Genomic DNA, 18,408 nt, shown 5'->3' with positions numbered 1-18,408 from the left:
CTTAATCACAGCACAAGTGTGTGATCTTGTACAATTTCCAATCATTAAAATGGGGATGGGGCGAACCATAGACCAACCAATTACCTTGCTTAGAATGCTCCCATGAATGGGTTTGCTGGACCATTCATACCCACAACTTGACTTGTGTACTTTCAATCAATATTTACCAACATTTTCACTCTTTGTCCACGCTGGTTGCTTACAATCCGCCTGAACACTCCAATCAGTGCAATGAATTGGAGGTGAATACTGACTCATGTCAGGCCTTAGACATGAATAGTAATGACCTGCAATCACACAATCTGAACATGTCTGTTCCCTATGGTAATCCTAAAAAAAAATCTCTCTTTTGTACTAGTCTAGTACTAGTTTATATGGCCAGTGTCAGTCACACAGTACAGTTTATTTTTGACATTTTGACAAAAAAATGGATTTAGAGACTTGTAATGTAATCCTTTTCCCATTATCGTGGTTTAGTGCTGAAGTATATAATGACCTTAAAAACCAACCATACAAGTAGTTATCTATAGAAATAATTTGTGCACCCGAATGCATGTATGTATAAATGTACACAACCAAAAGTAGCACAAATGGATTTTTAAACAAATTAAAATTATGAAAAAACCTAAAAATTGCTTTATTACAGCTAATTAGCTGGTTCACAACATACCATTATTTCAAGGTATCTTGTTTGTTTAGCATTTGGTTCACAATATACTGGAAATTGATGCCATCTTCAGTGAAATTGTAATATCCTGTTAATCTCTATGCTGAGCTGTATAATGGGTTGGGAGCAAAGATCTTACAAAGCAGCTTGAGAACATGAGTAACTTACTTTCTTTATCCTTTCATTTTCTTAGTATTGTTTGCTTAGCGTTGTACCATTCAGTAAACTCCAGGACATAGGATAACACAATGGAAAAGTTTCTTTCTGCTACAAAGTTTACATACTATCTTGAAAATCCAAGTATAGTTTATAGAGACAGTCAATACCGTAAAAGAATTTATTCAAAAAACAGACTCTGCCACATCACTAGATCTTTAGAAATAATTGGTAATCCATTGATCTCATGTAGAGATGGGGTTGCTATATGAGCTGTATGGGTTCCTAATGAAGACATTGTTGAGGTTTTAGTGATTTGGTGTGCAGTTTTACAATTGGATTTTTCTGAACCTGGAGAAGAAGGGTTGTTCCCACGCACCATTTTTGGAAATTAAGGAAGTTTAAAAGTTACTTTTGTACACTTATTGTAGCATTTGGACTCCCAGTGGTTAAAGCAGACTGCCTATCCCTTTTAGTCCAAAAAACCTTGGAATTATACCTTTAGAAAGCATACATTTGATGTCTGAGCAAGGGTGAAGTCACCAGCGAGGAAAAACCTAAAATCTCTACCATTAAAAGAAGATGGTCTTGCAATTTGTATGGCATTTGGATCTAAAGAAAACATTTTTTTTTATATTTCCGTCCTTTCAGTTTTTTCACAATACAGCCTTATCATGGGCAATATATATTTGTCATTTTGATTAGTGACAGTAATCCTAATCAGTGCATCCAGGGCGAGGTCTCAGCAATGTACGTCTGCCATTCCTTTAATGCTTCATCACCTCTTATATTCCCATTTGTGAGGTAATATTGTTAAACCTGACAGTTTCCACACATGTTAGAGAGATAATCATTATGAACCTGGGTGGGGGAGCCTGATTTCGCAAAGTGTTCTTCTGGTATGCTTTGGCTCCCCAACACATCCCAGGAAGAGACTGATGATTTATCAGTGCCATGGGTGAGGCTCAGTGTTATTGCAGCTTTCAAGCCAGCTGCCAGAAAACCAGTTTTCTGCTTGATGAAATGATCCCCTATTCAGAGTCAGACAGCGATGAAGGCACAGAGGACATAACAAGGTATTCCTGTGTTGTTTAGGCTGTTTTGTATAGGAATATGTAAAAAAATACTGTGAATGAGTCACATTTGTACAACCCATTACTGTGATACATCATTTTTTAACCTTTTTTTTACATGGGGGAACTCTTGAAATAATTTTCAGGTCTTCAGGGAACCCATGATATAATAACTATATCCAAAGCTTACAGTACATTATGGTGGTGGTGATTGGGAGGAATGCCACTTGCATTGCTGGCCATTGGCAAGAATACCACTTCTACAGATACCCCAAAATTACTAAACTCGAGAGAGACAGTTTGTGATACTTCCGAAAACATTATTAGAAAAAAACTGCACCTATGTGATTCTGCTGCTTGGGGTGTCTCCAACAGTCCCAGTGTGACACAACCTTAAACTTAAACAGCGAAGTTTGAATCACGTGGATTGTGAAATGGAAGATTTCCTAACATGCATGCTTAATAGCTTTTAAAAACGTCATATCCCAAGAGTCAGATAACAGTACTATGGTACTGCTAAAGCCAAATAGACACAGTATATTAATATTATTATTATTATTAATAATATAATAATAATAATAATAAACAGGATTTATATAGCGCCAACATATTACCCAGCGCTGTACATTAAACAATGTCATGAAAAGTGTGTGATAGTGATTACACATGGTAGTGTTAATAGAATTTTATTATAATATGTCTTAGTATTTCTTTACGACTCTTTGGCCTTAATAAAATAAAAGAATGCTCCATGCATTAGAAGACTAATTATGTCTACAATCCACGGTAAACTGACATGTTCCCTGCACATTTTACACAATGTTGTCATATTGTTGAGAAAATGTACTTCTTACTCTCAAGGGCACTTAAGACCTGTTGCCCACAACTTTAAGTATTAGGACATGTATTCATAAAACTTAATAGCTGTAGTGCTTTTTCAATGGTATGTGGATTGATTTCCAAGTGGCAAAACCCAGAACAAACATTCAGAGTAAGGCCACAGCTACTGATCTCCATATTGTTTAGAGTCAGTGACTTAGGCTATGTACATTGTTGTTCTGTTCTATAGGGAAGGGAGGTGGACAAGCGAGCAGCACCCTTCTGTCCTCTCCTCCAATAAAATGCACAGCATTTATTTTTGAACTCGTGTTCTTTGATCTTCCAGGACTACGTCCATGTCAGCTAAATAGGAACAACCTAATCTTCAGCTTGAAGGTTCAGCATAAATTTCAGCTTGAAGGTCTATATGATAAACATATACTTACTGGCTACTTTATAAGTACATTGGTTCAACTGCTTATTAATGCACATACCTAATTTCCAAGGCCTTTAATCTTATCAACATGAAGTTCAAACCAAGCATCAGAATTGGGGAAGAAAAGTGATTTCAGTGGCATTAAAAGTGATATGGTTGTGGATGTTGGGCAGGCAGGTCTGAATATTTAAGAAACTGATGATCTCTTGGGATTTCAAGCACAATCTTGTGTAGGGTTTTTAAGAAATGTTCCAAAAAATGAAATATCTTGTAAGTGGCGGAAATTGTCTTATTGATGCCATTTAGAGCTAAAAAGAAAGACAATAATAGCTCAACCACTTGTTACTGAGGAGATCCAGAAAAGCTTTTCTGAATGCACAATATGGTAAACCTTGAAGCAGATGGACTACATCAGCAGGATCACACTGAGCATCACTCCTAAGAACGGGCGCTTGAGGCTACAATACTCATTGTCTCACCAAAATTGGACAAGAGAAGATAGAGAAAACCTTTTTTTAAGTCTAATGAGCCTTGACTTCTGCTGTGAGATTTTGATTGTAGGGTTACAATTTGGTATCAATTACAAAGACATATGGATCCATCTTGGTATGTAAGAATGGCTCAAACTGGTGATTGTGGTGTCATTGTCGGGGGGTATTTTCAAGCCCCTTTTTGAGTACCAATTGAGCAATATTTAATTGCCATAGCCTACCTTGGTATTGTTGCTGAGCATGTCCATCCAGGGCTCCTTTTAGCACTTCGTTAAATCTATCCTATAAAGATTTACACCAAGTCAGAAAGCAAAAGAAGGTCTGACCCAGGGTATATACCGCATTTCCCCGAAAATAAGACCTACCCCGAAAGTAAGCCCTAGCATGCTAATCATGCAAGGGTGAAATATAGGCCCTCCCCCGAAAGTAAGCCCTATTGGCTTCTTCGGAGGGTGTGGTCACGTGGTACACGGAGGGATACCAAGAGGAAGGAGGGTATGAGTCACATGTTCATTGTCAGCACATTTTCTTGTTATGTTGCACTTGTTTGCTTATGAAGCTGTGTTTTTTTTTTCATTACTCATTTATGTCAATTCTTATTCATGTCTTTTTGTATATACCAGAAGAAATCTGTGATTTTGACAGGTCACATGTAACACAGAGGTATCTTTCTATAGTAATATTGGTTACAGGTTTTGGTAAATACAGATTTTTGTACATGAATAAATATAGATTTTTTTTGTGAGAAGAATAAGACATTCCCTGATAATAAGCCCTAATGAGATTTTCAGAGGTAAAATAAATATAAGACACTGTCTTATTTTCGGGGAAACACGGTACTGTATTACACATCAGGTGTGTATAGAGGGGAATTTAAATTATCATGTACTAAATGTTAAAAAATATGGCATGTTATGATTTTTATCCAGCTGGTAGTGTCACTTTCTTTTACCATACTACATACTTTTATATGTAAAATGAATGAACCTTTTGTTTTCAATTTGTTTCAGCTTTAGGATTATCCATCCTTGATAATAAGGTTTCCAATGGTTTGTCCAAAGTATTTAACTATTATGTTTGTCCTGTAATTACATCTTACACAGTGTCTCCTACTTGGTAGTTTTTAAAGGGTCTCCCACCAGTGATTTTTTTAATTATACGGTATGTAAAGCCTGGTGAGCAGAGTCATTCCCTAGCTTCTTTTATGCTTTTGATTGGCCAACAGCATGGGATCCCCTCTGCAAACTTTGTTCATGTTCACTTGGGACTTGAGAATGCTTCCATTTCATTTTTTTATGTTTTCCAGCTCTGTAACATAATTTTTTGTAATAGCAGGTAAAACAACTTCTGGGTTCTCTTGTTTGTATATTTATCAAATGTCTGGGGAAGTAACCACTGAATGAGTCTGATGTCACCTTGGTGGTACACATACCACACATTGAGAACCATTGCCATAAAGTACAATATAAACCTCCATAACATAATAGTCTGCACAGAAAAGACTTTCGCTGTTCAGACAGGGGCGATGGGTAGCTGTTAGGGCTTGTCACAAGATATACAATACAAAGAGAATGAAAACAAAGTTATAAAATATAAAAGCTAATTGATTTTTCATTAGAAGATGATTTATGTAGGGATAAAGAAGACTAGTATTAACTGCTACATGATTATCACATTGATAACAGTGTATGTTAAAACATATCCAGGTATAAAGCCAATGCAGTAGGTTGGCAGCAAAGGCTGATACTGTCAAAAGTCCCTTATCTTTCATTACAGTGTTTGTACAATTTCAAAACACATTTTATAATATATGAATGTCATAAGAAAACAAACGTCCAGCCATGTTGTGTAGGTTTATTTGAGCATGATGTGCTGTTCCTGTTTTCCTTCCATTAACTTTTCAGTGGGTCTTCATTTGGGAATTAAGCTGTAAAATAAATAAAGCTCATGTTGACAATGTATATTGCAGAGCTGGAAACAAGTCAGGACACTGTCATTCACACCTGTCCTCATTCTTCTCTTTTCTCATAGACAATGTTATTAGCAGTCTAAGGTTCAAGGTTAATATTCTGAAGCTATGCAGAATGATGCCCTCATCCTTCCAAGGCTGACGACATGGCATGACACATAAAAGAAGTAGTTACTTTGTTAAAACTTGATCATCTAATCTTTTAGCGGCATAATAGCTTTTAATTGCCTTTTACCCTTTTGAACTTTGAGTTTTTTTTACTGCTATAAAACTTATTTGACATTAAAGAGACCCCAGGCATTGATACCTGCATTCCACGCTTTATGTAAATTCTAGTTCTAATTGTGTTAAGGGTTACAGAAGGTTATCTTCCTCCTTTATTACTTCAATGATAATGTTTAGAAATTGCATTTGGCTACTTACGAGGAGGTTGCATGCTCTTTCATACCCAGAGACATTGGTTGTTTACCGAAGGCTCTGACAGAGGAAAGAAGCAGCAAGGGGAAATGCAAAGGGTAGCATTAAAGGGTCATTTACCTAAAAAAACTGTCATGTTGCACTCAGACAACGTAACTTTTGACAAACGTAACTTTTTGGATTTTTTCTCACTTTCTGGTCCAATCACAACCACCCATTAACCGTCCATTTCAACAGAGACACAAACAATAATAAAAACCCAAGTGAGGTTGTAAACCTTTTCCACTCTTTCAATTGGGTTTTGACCCAGTTTTGAAGAAAAATATCTTATCTGACTGCCCAACAAAACTCCTGTATAGTTTCCCCAAAAAAACTACTTATATTTCTGTAAAAACATCCTGAGGTCTGTTATTTTGTGACCTAGATCTCTATATTGGTGAAGAAGCTGACCCGTAATCCAAGCCTTTGATGCCCATTGTATCTAAAATATTGCTGTTGTATGAATTTACAATTTTTATTTCAGGGATTATATAAATATTCATCATTCTTTTACCCACATTGTTCCTCCTTCCAGAAGACTACGTTAGGTGTTAATCTCAGCCTCGAGACGTGTCTTTAAACTCAGGAGAAGAGTAAATTCAGAGATCTGGTAATTGACATCCTTTCGAGTTTGCTGAAGCATCGACTCAACGTGGGTAATATTTTCTTGCAGGTCTGTCAGCTGCATGCCATATTGGGCATTCACATTTTCCAAAGTTGTGTCTGCTGCATTTTTCTGCCAACACAAAAATAAATTAAAAGTTATTATCCCATTAAAGTTCGAGTATAGTAGCTCTGTATTCTGTATATTTTTATGTCCAGATCAACAAACAATGCTTAAACGGGCCTGGACCTCTAATATTAGTACTCAGTGTGGATTGGTATGAGCTATATTTATATATTTATATTAATTGTTGTTGGCTGGAAATATACTGTCTGGCCAAAAAAGTCCCCAAGCCATTGGAGGCAGTGTTATGATCTGGGGTGTCTTCAGTTGGTCAGGTCTAGGTTCATCAATGTTATGTGCCTATTCCAAGAGAACATCCAGGAATCCATAATTCATTGGGTTCAAATTTTAAGTCCAGAATGTAACCCTGTTGAGAATCTTTGGGATGTGTGGAAGAACACCTAACACAGCAGACTGACTCTCCCATCATTATTACTTGATCTTGTTAAAAATGAATTAAACTCTGGAGGGAAATAAATGTTTTGACATTGTATTAATTTATCAGACAAATTACTTTGGGCCTGGGGCACTGCTGCTTTTATCCAGATGTGTTGAAAGTTATGTCTCCTGCTGAATTTAGTGGTTCCTGCCTTTTGGCTTCTTTAGTGATTGGGTAGCCAGCACAAGGAACCGCAGCAAACTTTAGAGGACACATACAGAAGTGTAGAATTAAAATGGCACCTAGAGCTTTGCAAATTAATGAGGAATTCACCTACGGTCTACCAAAAATATGAGTGTATCCATTTTTTTTCAATGTAGCAACTGGGTTTGTTTAAAAACATCATGTTGACCATGTTTTTTATTTTTTAATCTCTGATTCCTAGTATTAAAATATCAAGCTAAGATGGGTGTGGATATTTTGAACACAAATTCACAGGTAATTCAATGTAATTTTCAAGGTTGGTGTCATATGTTATGACTAAGTAGATGAAGAAATGACAGAATGGCATTTTTTAAACAAAGAATAGGATAGACAAAACTTGTTTAACATTTGAATTCCTAATTCTTTCTTTTTCTTATATTTATTTTCCACAATTTTATTTTTATTTATAAAGACACACTTTCCTAAGCGCTTTGTACAAAATGGTAAGCAATTTCTGAATGCCAACATTCTAGGGACAATTTTTGACAGTCTGACAAGCCCACCATGTTTTTTTTCTTTTTTGGGTTATGTGAGAAAGCCAGAATACCCCATGGAAACCCACAGAAACACAAGCAGGGTTTTAACCATATGCCAGATATGATTGGTAAAATTAAAAAGTGAAATCAGTCCCCTACTTTGATTCCTTGGTTTGAAAGAGTGTGGGAAACACAGATAGCGAATTACGTTCCCTCAGATTATGACTGATCATAATTCACCATATTATCTATTACAGTGTGCCTCAAAAATAAAAGAAGAAAGAAAGTGGGGGTTTCTTTGCGGCAACTCAAAATGTATTGACCATAGGGCAAAAAAGGTATTTCATGCAGTAAATATAGTATACAGCCACAGATTACATGATTTGGATCTACCATTAATATCATGGGGTATCTGACCCTTAGGATAGACAGAATATTCCCTAAATATATCAGTGAAACATGGCTCAAGTGCCAACGTGTTTCGACGATTGGCTTCTTCAGGGGATGAATGGTGGCTGTTAAGCAGAATGTTTCCCTATGGTAGTGCATATATAGGGAAGTATTGACTGACTGAGTGTCGTTCCAATTACATTTCTTAGTGATCAAGTCGTGCTGTAATTATTTCAGTCATGCAGAGCGTGCAGCTAACTGGGAGCCGATCATGCAGAGCGTGCAGCCAAGTGGGCTGTACTATATTTTCATTACATTACATTACATTATATACTTTGATGTTTTTTTTGCCTCATGGTTAATACAATTTGAATTGCAGCAAAGAAACCCCCACTTTCTTCTTTCATTTTTGATGTATAAAATTGGGCGGGGGTGGCAACCCAAGATAGCAAACAGAAGGAGGGAATATTATTATTTTTGGGATTTTTCTGATGCATCCCTCATGCTGACCCTTCTCTTCTTCCCTGACCCTTCTTTCCTGTGTCTTGTCCATTACTTGAGGATATCCATTATAACTTAGCTCATCCTGCTAGGTGAATTTAAACTGCAATGGGTTGTGCTGGATTCCATAGTTTATGTAATTGTGTTTTGGCCCATGAATTTATGTATATAATTGTTTTGATGCTGTATTTGGGATCATCCCTCCTGCTGGTAAATATAAGAAGCTTTTTGATATTCAGATGTCACCATGGCACCTTAGCCATAGAACATAGTGTAATGCTTATTTTTTTAGACCTATATTAAGTAACAAAGCATACAAAACTATGTAGACAACATAATGTTTTAAAAAAATGGTTGACCTTGCTAAGTTCAGCCTGGGATTCTATTTCCAGTTCTTGAACAGTTTGCTTGACTTCTGCTAATTCCTTCTTGCAGTTCTCTAGCTCAGTGGTGTTTATGTGCACCTCTTCATTCCATTCTTCCACCTAAATTAAAAAAAAAAAAAGCGTGAAAAAACGTTATTAAAAACTTGGATTTAGACACATGTGTTGTGAGCAATAGGGATGACACCTGGCAAGGCAAAACATTATTTTTACTCAAGGGTGGGGTGCTTGACCATAGTGATCTGTTCAGTTTGTAATTGTTTGCCCTGTTTAGATGGACATCTGTGCAGTGCTTGAGAAAGTGGTTTTATAGTGTTCATTCTTCACAAAAAGATAAAAAATTACAAAGCTATTCTTATCTGTATGAACATGCTCCTAAATGGTGTATTTGCTATTTTAAATAGTAATTACTAATGATCTTCTCACCTTCTTATCAAACCATGACTTGGCCTCCAGACGCTGGTTTTCAATCATCTTCTCATACTGGTCCCTCATATCCTCCATGACTTTACCAAGGCTTACACTCGGAGCAACGTCCACTTCAACATCAACGGAGCCAGATGTTCGCTTACGTAGTTCACTTATTTCCTGCATAAGGTTATATATAAAATTTAGGATGGTTTATGAGCAAATATCAACAAGGCTTTGCAGAACCCACCAATACATTATGATATACAGCCACACTTATAATTCAGAATATGTACAGATGTTTAATTCTTTTCCTCCCACCACAGTAATGCAATAAAGATCTTGTTTTATGAAAGAAATCTTCCTCCAGGAGAAAGGGCATCCATGACTGGCACAGGAAGGTCATTCCAGAGTGGGGGGGAGGGGAATGGTGGGGATGTGGTGGGAACTTATCTCATAATGATGCTCAGGACACTTTGGTGTCTTGAAGGACTATTACATATGGTAGAAAAGAAGGCATCAGAAGATTTCAACAATTGTACTATATGTCCAGCTGTGCTATTGAGAATCTTGTGCTCTAAAAATGGACTGCCAGTTGAATGATAGAAACATCTTTCGAAAACAAACTCTCCCCAAAAAAAAGTACTGATGGTTTATTTTCAGTTGTGTAAGTGTTATTGATTATTTTTGAATATAGACTAATTTTTCATTGTTTATATGTATGTCAGCAACAGATATTTATTGTTGGCCAGTGGTTTTCAACCATGGTACTCTAGGGTTCCTCCAGAGGTTGCTAGGGGTTCCTTGAGACATGGCCCATTTGTACCTCTTAGGTTCGTTTTATTGACAACAATTCTTTTTTTGGCTAGCTGTAAGAGTGACATTCTTCCCATTGGTCAGCAATATAGGAGGCATTCCTCCTATTGACCACCAGGTGAATGTACTGTAAGATTAAAAAACAATCCCGCAGGGCTGTCCAATCCCTTGGAAGGTGTCCTGCATCAGGTCCCACGTCGTAACGGCATCCGTCCCAAAACCGACGCTCCCGGCCCGCCATCTTTTCTTCTTCTTCTTGTTCTTCATCCTATGTCATCTGGCTCAGGAGCAAGATTGGGTGATGGGGGATGAAAAAAAAAAATTGCTGATCCCACTGCACATGCGTGAGATCTTCAAACTTTTCTCTTTGCACAAAAAGGCTCCTTCTGTGTATGCCTGAGATGCTTGGGCATGTGCAAAAGGAGCGCTCAATAGCCACCAAGGATGTCTGACGTAGGTATCCGGGGAGGCTTTGCGCTCCCATTCATTCTCGACCACCTAGGTTATCGAGAATTAGGGGGTAGAGCTGCACCATTTTTTAAAAGAAATAAAACAACAGAAATTTTGCTTAACATAAAAGGGTTGTCTTCCCTTTTATGTAAAGTGAAATTTCTGAGTTTAGGTACACTTTAAGACTCAAAAGTTATTTATCAGGTTTCGCCCATGGTAATAATTTTGAAAAAGGCTGTTGAAATAGCTTCCCTTTATTTTCATTTCCTGTATATAGAGTTCATTATAAAATGTGTATAATTTCACAAAGTCATAGCCTTTACACCAGTACCTGCGTCCTGAGCTTGTGGCATTCCTTTTACTTCCTGTTTCAAGAATTCCGACCCACTCTTAACTAATATGACATTTTATGGAACCTGATTGTAACTATTCAGGAGGTGACAATCTAAATGTCATTGTATTGTGATATATTTAGTTACCACTCCTTTTAAATTATCTATTGGAATTTTGGTAAATACCGATGACTGACAATCATATCTAATAATCTAGTAATGTCTATAATAATCTAGTGTAATTCTAGTGTAATTTAGTCATTATGTTATTTTTTTACGTATTTAAAAAGTGTCAGTAAGGTTGTAGTCAGAATGGGCTATCCCCTAGAAGCAGATTATACTGACTCAGTGGCTGTCTGAGACATGACACAACTGTAAGGTCAGAGCAGTGGAAGAGCGAAATGTAATTTTTTTTTTTATTTTCTTATTGCATTAGAAATGCATTGGAAGGTTGAATGAAGTCAGTTATTCATTGGTTCGATAAACTTAACACTTTTTTCTTACAGTAAGACACTGTACCACACCATGCACACATTACAGATGGCATTACTCTTGGGGTTATTTAAGGCAATTCACATTAATGTGTGACATAACTTGGTAGAACACATGTTAATGCATGGCAATGTACAGCGGTGAATTGCATTAGAAATAAATGTTTATGCGCTTTTTACCATGTTAAGGTGCATGGCCAGCGCATGGATTCCTAATGTGTAGCCATAACATACATTATTTTGTAATACAACATGTGCATTATCTCACCACATGGATCTATAGTAAATGGGCCCTAAAGATGAATTTATTTGCTCTCTTTTAGTCTCCTAAATATACCATTAAAAGCATTTTGTTGTATCTGTGCAAGAAACACCTGTTACATTTTCCAGAAATCTTGTGTAATGGTAACATCTAGTTCTCCATGAAAGTTCACAAGGACGGTTTATGGAGATGTGGATGGGGGAAGTGATAAGGTTTTGGCTATGTTCTTTGTAATCCATGAAAGGTGAAGTAGACGGTGCTGACATCATATGCTTTGGAATTCAGAGCTTTGTTGTTGAATAAAAAAAGAAGGTAGAAACTCAGGAATGCTATTCTTCAAGCCGACCCTGGCATAGATGACATTTTTTGGATAGATGAATTAAATGAAGTTTACAGATTTATAAAAAGAACTAAAGTCAAACTTTAGTGCATGTGACATAATTCTCATGGGATCTGGCATCAGACCTGTCCACCAACACACCCATTATTAGGGTATTTGCTTTCTCTTTGGGTTGATTCAATGTACTTTGTCAACTTTGCACAGACTTCAGCCATTATTACTTTCAGGGCAGCACTACTAGGTGGCTTGGAAACAGGAGAAGAAAGAACTTACATTCTTCTTTACAGGTAAAGCTTCTATTTAGCCCCTGAGATTGCTTACAGGGTCTCTATGAACAGAGATTTACAAATAAACTATTTTTATTGTAACCACAAGCCAATTATCATTAATACGATGAACTAATACTTAGCTCCACTTACTTCAGTTTGGTTCTTCTTGAGGTACACCAGCTCCTCATTCAGATTCTCTATCTGAGATTCAAGCTCAGCTTTGGCAATAGTGAGCTGATCTATGCCTTTACGCAGCTCAAAAGTGTCTTTTTCTGTTATTAGACGTAGAGCTTGCTCATTCTCAAACCTAGAGGAAAAATTGTAGGTCACTTCATAGAACCAAAACTTCGACATCAAATTCATTAGGCTCCATTTCTTGACATTGTGCCACATTTATTTTCATATCGAAACTGGTAGTCAATGCATACAATTTTTTCTAACTACAATATGTTGTGACATAGTAACAAAAAAGAGTGTCTAAATAATATCATACTGTCCGTCTATTTAATAATATAAAAAAAAAACTAAAAGGAAAGATTTTTACAATAGCTCCTGATCAATGGTACCCATCACCATGTGGTTCTTTTGAAATTATGGTGCAGCCTTTGGGTTCTGGTAGCCTGTTGACAGCCATTGTTCTAGATGGCAACTTGGTATGTAGTCATATATCAATGGGAAAAGATTTATTCTCCAATACACTAATTGCCGAATGAAACAGGTACTCTAAATACTATCATTTTCTGTTAGAAGGGAAAGAGGCATCGTGGTGCTTATGTCACTGGAATGTTCCATCTCTTTTGCCCATATATAGCCATTTAATTGTGGTTGTACCACTAAAACTCATAGGGATCTGAGCAAATATAGTATCTGATATATTGAGAATTTCTGGTCAATCATGTAAAAGAGAAAACAATAATTGGTGAAGTAAAAAAAATAAAAAAGACGGACATTTATGGAAGAGATCTAAGTGAAACCTTCTCAGAGGAACGTGTTTGCATTATTGAACCACTTTTATTTTGCTTCTGTGTTTTCTCTATTGTGACAGGGTGTCCCATGGCTTGGCTGGTAAGGTCTTGAATGGGGTGTATATAGCACCCAGGCTGGTAAAGGCTCCATGGAACTGTACGTGTGTGTCTGCCGGACAGTTGGCTTTTATGAAAAGCCGGTGTGAAGGGTCTTGGAGCTGGCCAAGGAAGAGTTGGGAGGGTTCCTTGGCCACCCGGTCCATTTCCGGGTCTTCCCCTGATGCTCTATTTACAGTCACAGCAGCATACTGCAAGGAGCTCAGTGGATTACCAAAATCTGAAGAAAGAAGAACTCGGGAAGAAAAACGCCTTAAAGTTAGAGATCAGTTTTTGGTTTTACGCAAAACGACTTTTTTTGTGTATACTGTATGCTTAGCCAGACAGGGAACTAACAAAAAGTTGTTTAATGGCCCAGCCAGACTAGGATTTGTTTTGTTGTTGTTTTTTTTCAAACGTGTTAACCTGCCTCTGTGTAAAGAAATAAAGCACCCAGGCAGGACTCTAAACTTTGATTGATTTTGATCTGCTGTAAGCCTGTTGCTTTGATCAATTCTCCACAGCAAGCTCACACTTTCTAAAAGGAACCCTGTATTCCATATTTAGAGTTTAAACAGGCCTTGGAACTCTTGCCCATTCCCTATGTGACAGTGCTAGGATAATCTCCAAGAAAAAGAACACACAAGTCACATGCCCACATTGGGGGAGGGGGCGCGGCATGAAAGGCAATTGGTTCTTTTTCACTTTAAGGGTAAAGCACATCCTTATTTTAAGTTTTAAAGTAAACTTTTAAATAGTTAAGTTATACTTACTTTATTTGAAAGTCATTAGCTGCCAGCCTGGCGTTGTCTATCTGGAGCGTTATGTTGGCATTTTCCACAGTGGCACTTATGATCTAGCATGAACAAAGCATAAAAAAGGAATAATACAAATAATTCATCCATGAATAACTGACCATATAAATTGTAATATTTTTTTTCCTCTGTATTTTGTTATAAAACTCAATATCTTTAAATTCAAGCCACTCGTAGATATTAAATGGTATTTTTGGTTGGTCCAGTGAAGAGCTAATGTCTACAGGGCACCTACACAATGGTTATTAATGGAGGAAGTGATCGAATATGTTGAAAATTATTGTACAGTTTTCTTTGAGATAATCCATCAGCTATTTTGTTTTCAGTGGGTGGTGTTGTTTTTCTCGTTCCATAAGTAATAGAAACTTTTATTCTGAGTGTTCAAAATTAATGGGCAAAGCTAGCAGAGCAGACAGGGCAATACAGGACCTTCCAGGTCTAACTTTTCTCTAATGCTCTTGGCTACATTAAAAAGACACAGTTATTTTGCCCTTTAAACAAAAGTAACAATGCCTGTGTGGGACTTCCCCCGTGACCCATTGCTCCATTACCTACTTTGTGTTGGCACAAAACACCCAGAGATTTGAGGTATGGTAAAGTATGTGACCTCCTCCAAAGATGCAGATCCTATATCCTGAGCACTGTTAATGAGTAAGGTGTCCCTGCTCGTCCAACATAAGCCAACTCCGGGTATGTCTGTCACTGAGGAATAAGCAAGGTGGGGTTTCTCAAGAGGTCCCTTGTTCAATGGTTTATGGAACCTTTATGGGCAAAGTGGTAGTGTCGCTTTATCAGGCATTCCTACTGATTGCACTGCAGAATGAAAATGTGTTAGCTGTTATGGATAAAAAATAGCTATAAATGTTGAAAAATGAAGATCAATAATATCTTCACATCTGTGCACTCTCCTAATGTCTGTTCCTTTTAATATTTGCATTCTACCATTCCTTACTCGTAGGGCTTAGGCATTTTTTCTAGGTACTAGTAGTACAAAATGCATCAAGGTGATGTCATGCTCCTTTCAATTATCTGCGTTGTTATATGAATTAGGCACTTACTGAATTTAGTTTACCACTGATGACTACTTGTTTGCGAGTATTTTTCAATTAATTGGGACTAAGCAAGGTCTAGGGAACTGGCGGCAGTACCTGTGATGTAGGGTTAGTAGTGCTGGAGGTATTTCCCTAGCAGCAGCAGGACTGTGTATGTACATATTGTGGACAAAAGTGTACGTATGTGTGCAGAAGGGTCTATGTACATCTCTTTGCGTGTTGATAGGTTTCTAATATTGTAGGTTCAGCCCAGTGTACAGCATGGACATTTATTGATGCCAGTATGATTGAACTCTCTTGCCTATGTGTTGGAGTTACAACTGGACTGGCCCATCAGGATCACTGAAGATTCCAATGCCACTGAAGATGCCAGTTTTGTTTTAAAATGTCAATAATGGATAAGCAAACATGTAATTTCAAAATTAAATGTAAAAGTAAAAAGGAATACATTAATATTAATATTCCTTTCAAACCACTACAAAAAGAGAAATGTCTATTCTAAATTATATCTAGAAAAAGTTAAACGTATGAAAAACAGATGTTAGAATTTCATCAGTACTCATAAAACTGACAAGTCTACATTGTAAATTGGAATTAAAAAGCTTAGTAGTTTTTTAAGGTATAATTAGCTGAAAGCATTTTATGGGCTGTCTTAATGGTAATAAAAACATTTTTGTTCTTTACAAGATTATTCTTTAGTCCTTAGGGATATGTACTGGAAGAGTAGTTATCTCTTGTTTATATGAATATATTGCTGCAAAATGAATAATAGCTAAAATTCCAATGTACCGTTGATCAAAAGCATGTCGATGACCAAGTAATAAACAGTCTTATGCTTAAGATGTCAGGTTTACGTTTTTCAAGTTTTTCAAACAGTATCACTTTCTATCTGACAATTTGAGGCAGCCAAATTAGACTAAAATCACATTACAAACCTCTGGACTATTGCAAAATCCTGGTTAATGAGTAAGAATGTGTAAAACTAAAATAAGTCCAGTTGTGCCATTTTTTTTTACATAAAGCAACCCACCTTCCCCTTCCACAGAAGCACCCTTACCAAGAATGAGGTTTTCCTTTTTGTATACATTATAAATATAATAGCCCTATAAACTTCTATTTTGGCTGCATAAGAGGAGATCCATTCATGAGCTCCATAGAATTGTAGGGCATTGTTTATCCACGTTTTGTAACATGAAGGAACCCTTGAAATAACATTTCATGGGTCTTCGGGGAACCTCTACTATAATTCCTATATCCACATCTTACAGTACATTAGTGTGCTGGTCAGTAGGAGGAATTCTTTTTGCATTGCTGGCCACTGGAAAGAATGCCATTCTTATAGACAGTCAAACAAAATATTTGTTATCGGTTAAATTGGTACCCAGAGCAACTTTTTGTGGAACTCTAGGAATCCATGGAACCCTGGTTGAGAAAAACGTCTTAATTGGTTGCAAGCTCTTTAGTAGCAGCCTCATGTACAGCAAATAATGAAAATCCAGGAAAAGCGAACCAGCTTCTAATAATTCCGAAAAACCATAAATGAGACCTTTCAAATATAACTCACCAAGATTCTGCACTCTAGCCAAACCATTTATAAGCTGACAATGATATTTTGTACAAGTTATACAAGTATATTTCTAAGAATAGTTGGTTGTCTACTTTACATTTTTCCTTACCTAATATTAAATTACCAGTTAAATAGATGCTTGCCAACTTTAGGGGTCATAAAACAATTTCACACTGACATTGTATTCTAAGGAATGGGATCACTGACAAATGCCCCATATATATAATCTATCAAATGAGCAGCAGGTAATATTCTTAACCAGCTTTTTAAATTACAATTAATTAGTTGAGTTACCTGATTTCTCAGCTCGTTTATAACCTTAAAATGTTTGTCATCATTTCTTTCCAAATTCCCGGAGTTCTTGCTGTACCATTCCCTGATTTGTGCTTCCAGCTGGGCATTTGACTTTTCCAAAGAGTGCACTTTATCTAGGTAGGTGGCCAGACGATCATTCAGATTTATCATGGTCTCCTTCTCATTTCCAAAAATTCTCCTTTCTTGGTTTTGAAGATGTAGATGACCCCCAGCAAATACTGTATTTTGAGAAGTAGCAGAAATTCTGGTCCCAAGACCTCCTGCTCCAGCATGAACACTCGAGGCATACCCACCTGCTGATACTTTTTTGTAGCTTATACCACCAGTGCCCTGGATAGAGACAGTTCTAACAGAGCTCACCTTCTTAAAAGAAACTTGATTATACATTTTCTTAAAAATGAGAATATAAAAAATGCCCAAATACAAACTTCTCTCTGGGATATATTAGAAGTTAGAATCTTCCTAGGAGTTTCTGTAGTCACCTAATGTTAAGCTGACTGCATTTAAATAGCTAAAGTCCCATGGTATGTTTAAACAATGATAAGTTGGCATGCATCATTGACTGGCGGTGTCATCCCCTTTAGGTCACTGTTCTTTATCAGGAATGCTTTATTTGATTTTTTCCAGACCTGTTAAGAAATAGCTGAGGAATTTCAAGGGTCAGCCATAAAAATAATTTTCAATGCTGACCTCCGTAGTGTCCACCAGCCAAAAAATCTATAAATCTTTAGTTTAGTGCTATGTTCCTGCTATGTAGGCTTTGCTGCAGTTGAATAATAATTAAAGTGTATGTTCAGCCCAACCATTTTTTTGGATAGAGCTGGAAAGTACAAATAAAGTGTAAAATCTTTACAGGGAGAAGGATGTAAAAAATTGTATATGTATGCACTATGAGTTACCAATAGTTTGATAATTTAGGATAGCTTGGAGGCGATTACTACCTTAGCACTATATCCGAGTATACTCCTACAGGAGGTCATGGCCTGTAATCCTTTCTTCTAATGTTATAATATTACTTATGCTTCATGTTTCTGTGTTTTTGT

General features: G+C 36.8%; 1 protein-coding gene across 1 annotated transcript; it reads right to left on the bottom strand.

Annotated features, from left to right (window-relative positions):
• Positions 1-5,249: 5,249 nt before the first annotated feature.
• On the bottom strand, positions 5,250-17,869 carry LOC140333245 (keratin, type I cytoskeletal 19-like). The gene is made up of 7 exons (XM_072414785.1): positions 17,345-17,869; positions 14,390-14,472; positions 12,706-12,862; positions 9,614-9,775; positions 9,164-9,289; positions 6,586-6,803; positions 5,250-5,569 (listed from the first exon to the last, which is right to left on the bottom strand). The coding sequence occupies exons 1-6, from the start codon at positions 17,750-17,752 to the stop codon at positions 6,612-6,614; spliced, it is 1,128 nt and encodes a 375-aa protein (XP_072270886.1). The 5' UTR covers positions 17,753-17,869; the 3' UTR covers positions 5,250-5,569; positions 6,586-6,611.
• Positions 17,870-18,408: the final 539 nt, after the last annotated feature.

The sequence above is a fragment of the Pyxicephalus adspersus genome, chromosome 6 (genome assembly GCF_032062135.1).
Source record: "Pyxicephalus adspersus chromosome 6, UCB_Pads_2.0, whole genome shotgun sequence".
Lineage (NCBI taxonomy): Eukaryota > Metazoa > Chordata > Amphibia > Anura > Pyxicephalidae > Pyxicephalus > Pyxicephalus adspersus.
Note: the sequence above shows the minus strand (reverse complement) of the source record. Positions and strands in the feature narration are given on the sequence as shown.

Bases quoted from the DNA above. Each gene is read 5' to 3' on its own strand.
- LOC140333245 (XM_072414785.1), bottom strand. From the start codon at position 17,752: ATGTATAATCAAGTTTCTTTTAAGAAGGTGAGCTCTGTTAGAACTGTC. The intron at 9,776-12,705 runs GTAAGTGGAGCT...AACCTTATGCAG, and splicing joins TCAAGAAGAACCAAACTGAA to GAAATAAGTGAACTACGTAA. The intron at 9,290-9,613 runs GTGAGAAGATCA...TTTTTAATTTAG, and splicing joins AGTCATGGTTTGATAAGAAG to GTGGAAGAATGGAATGAAGA.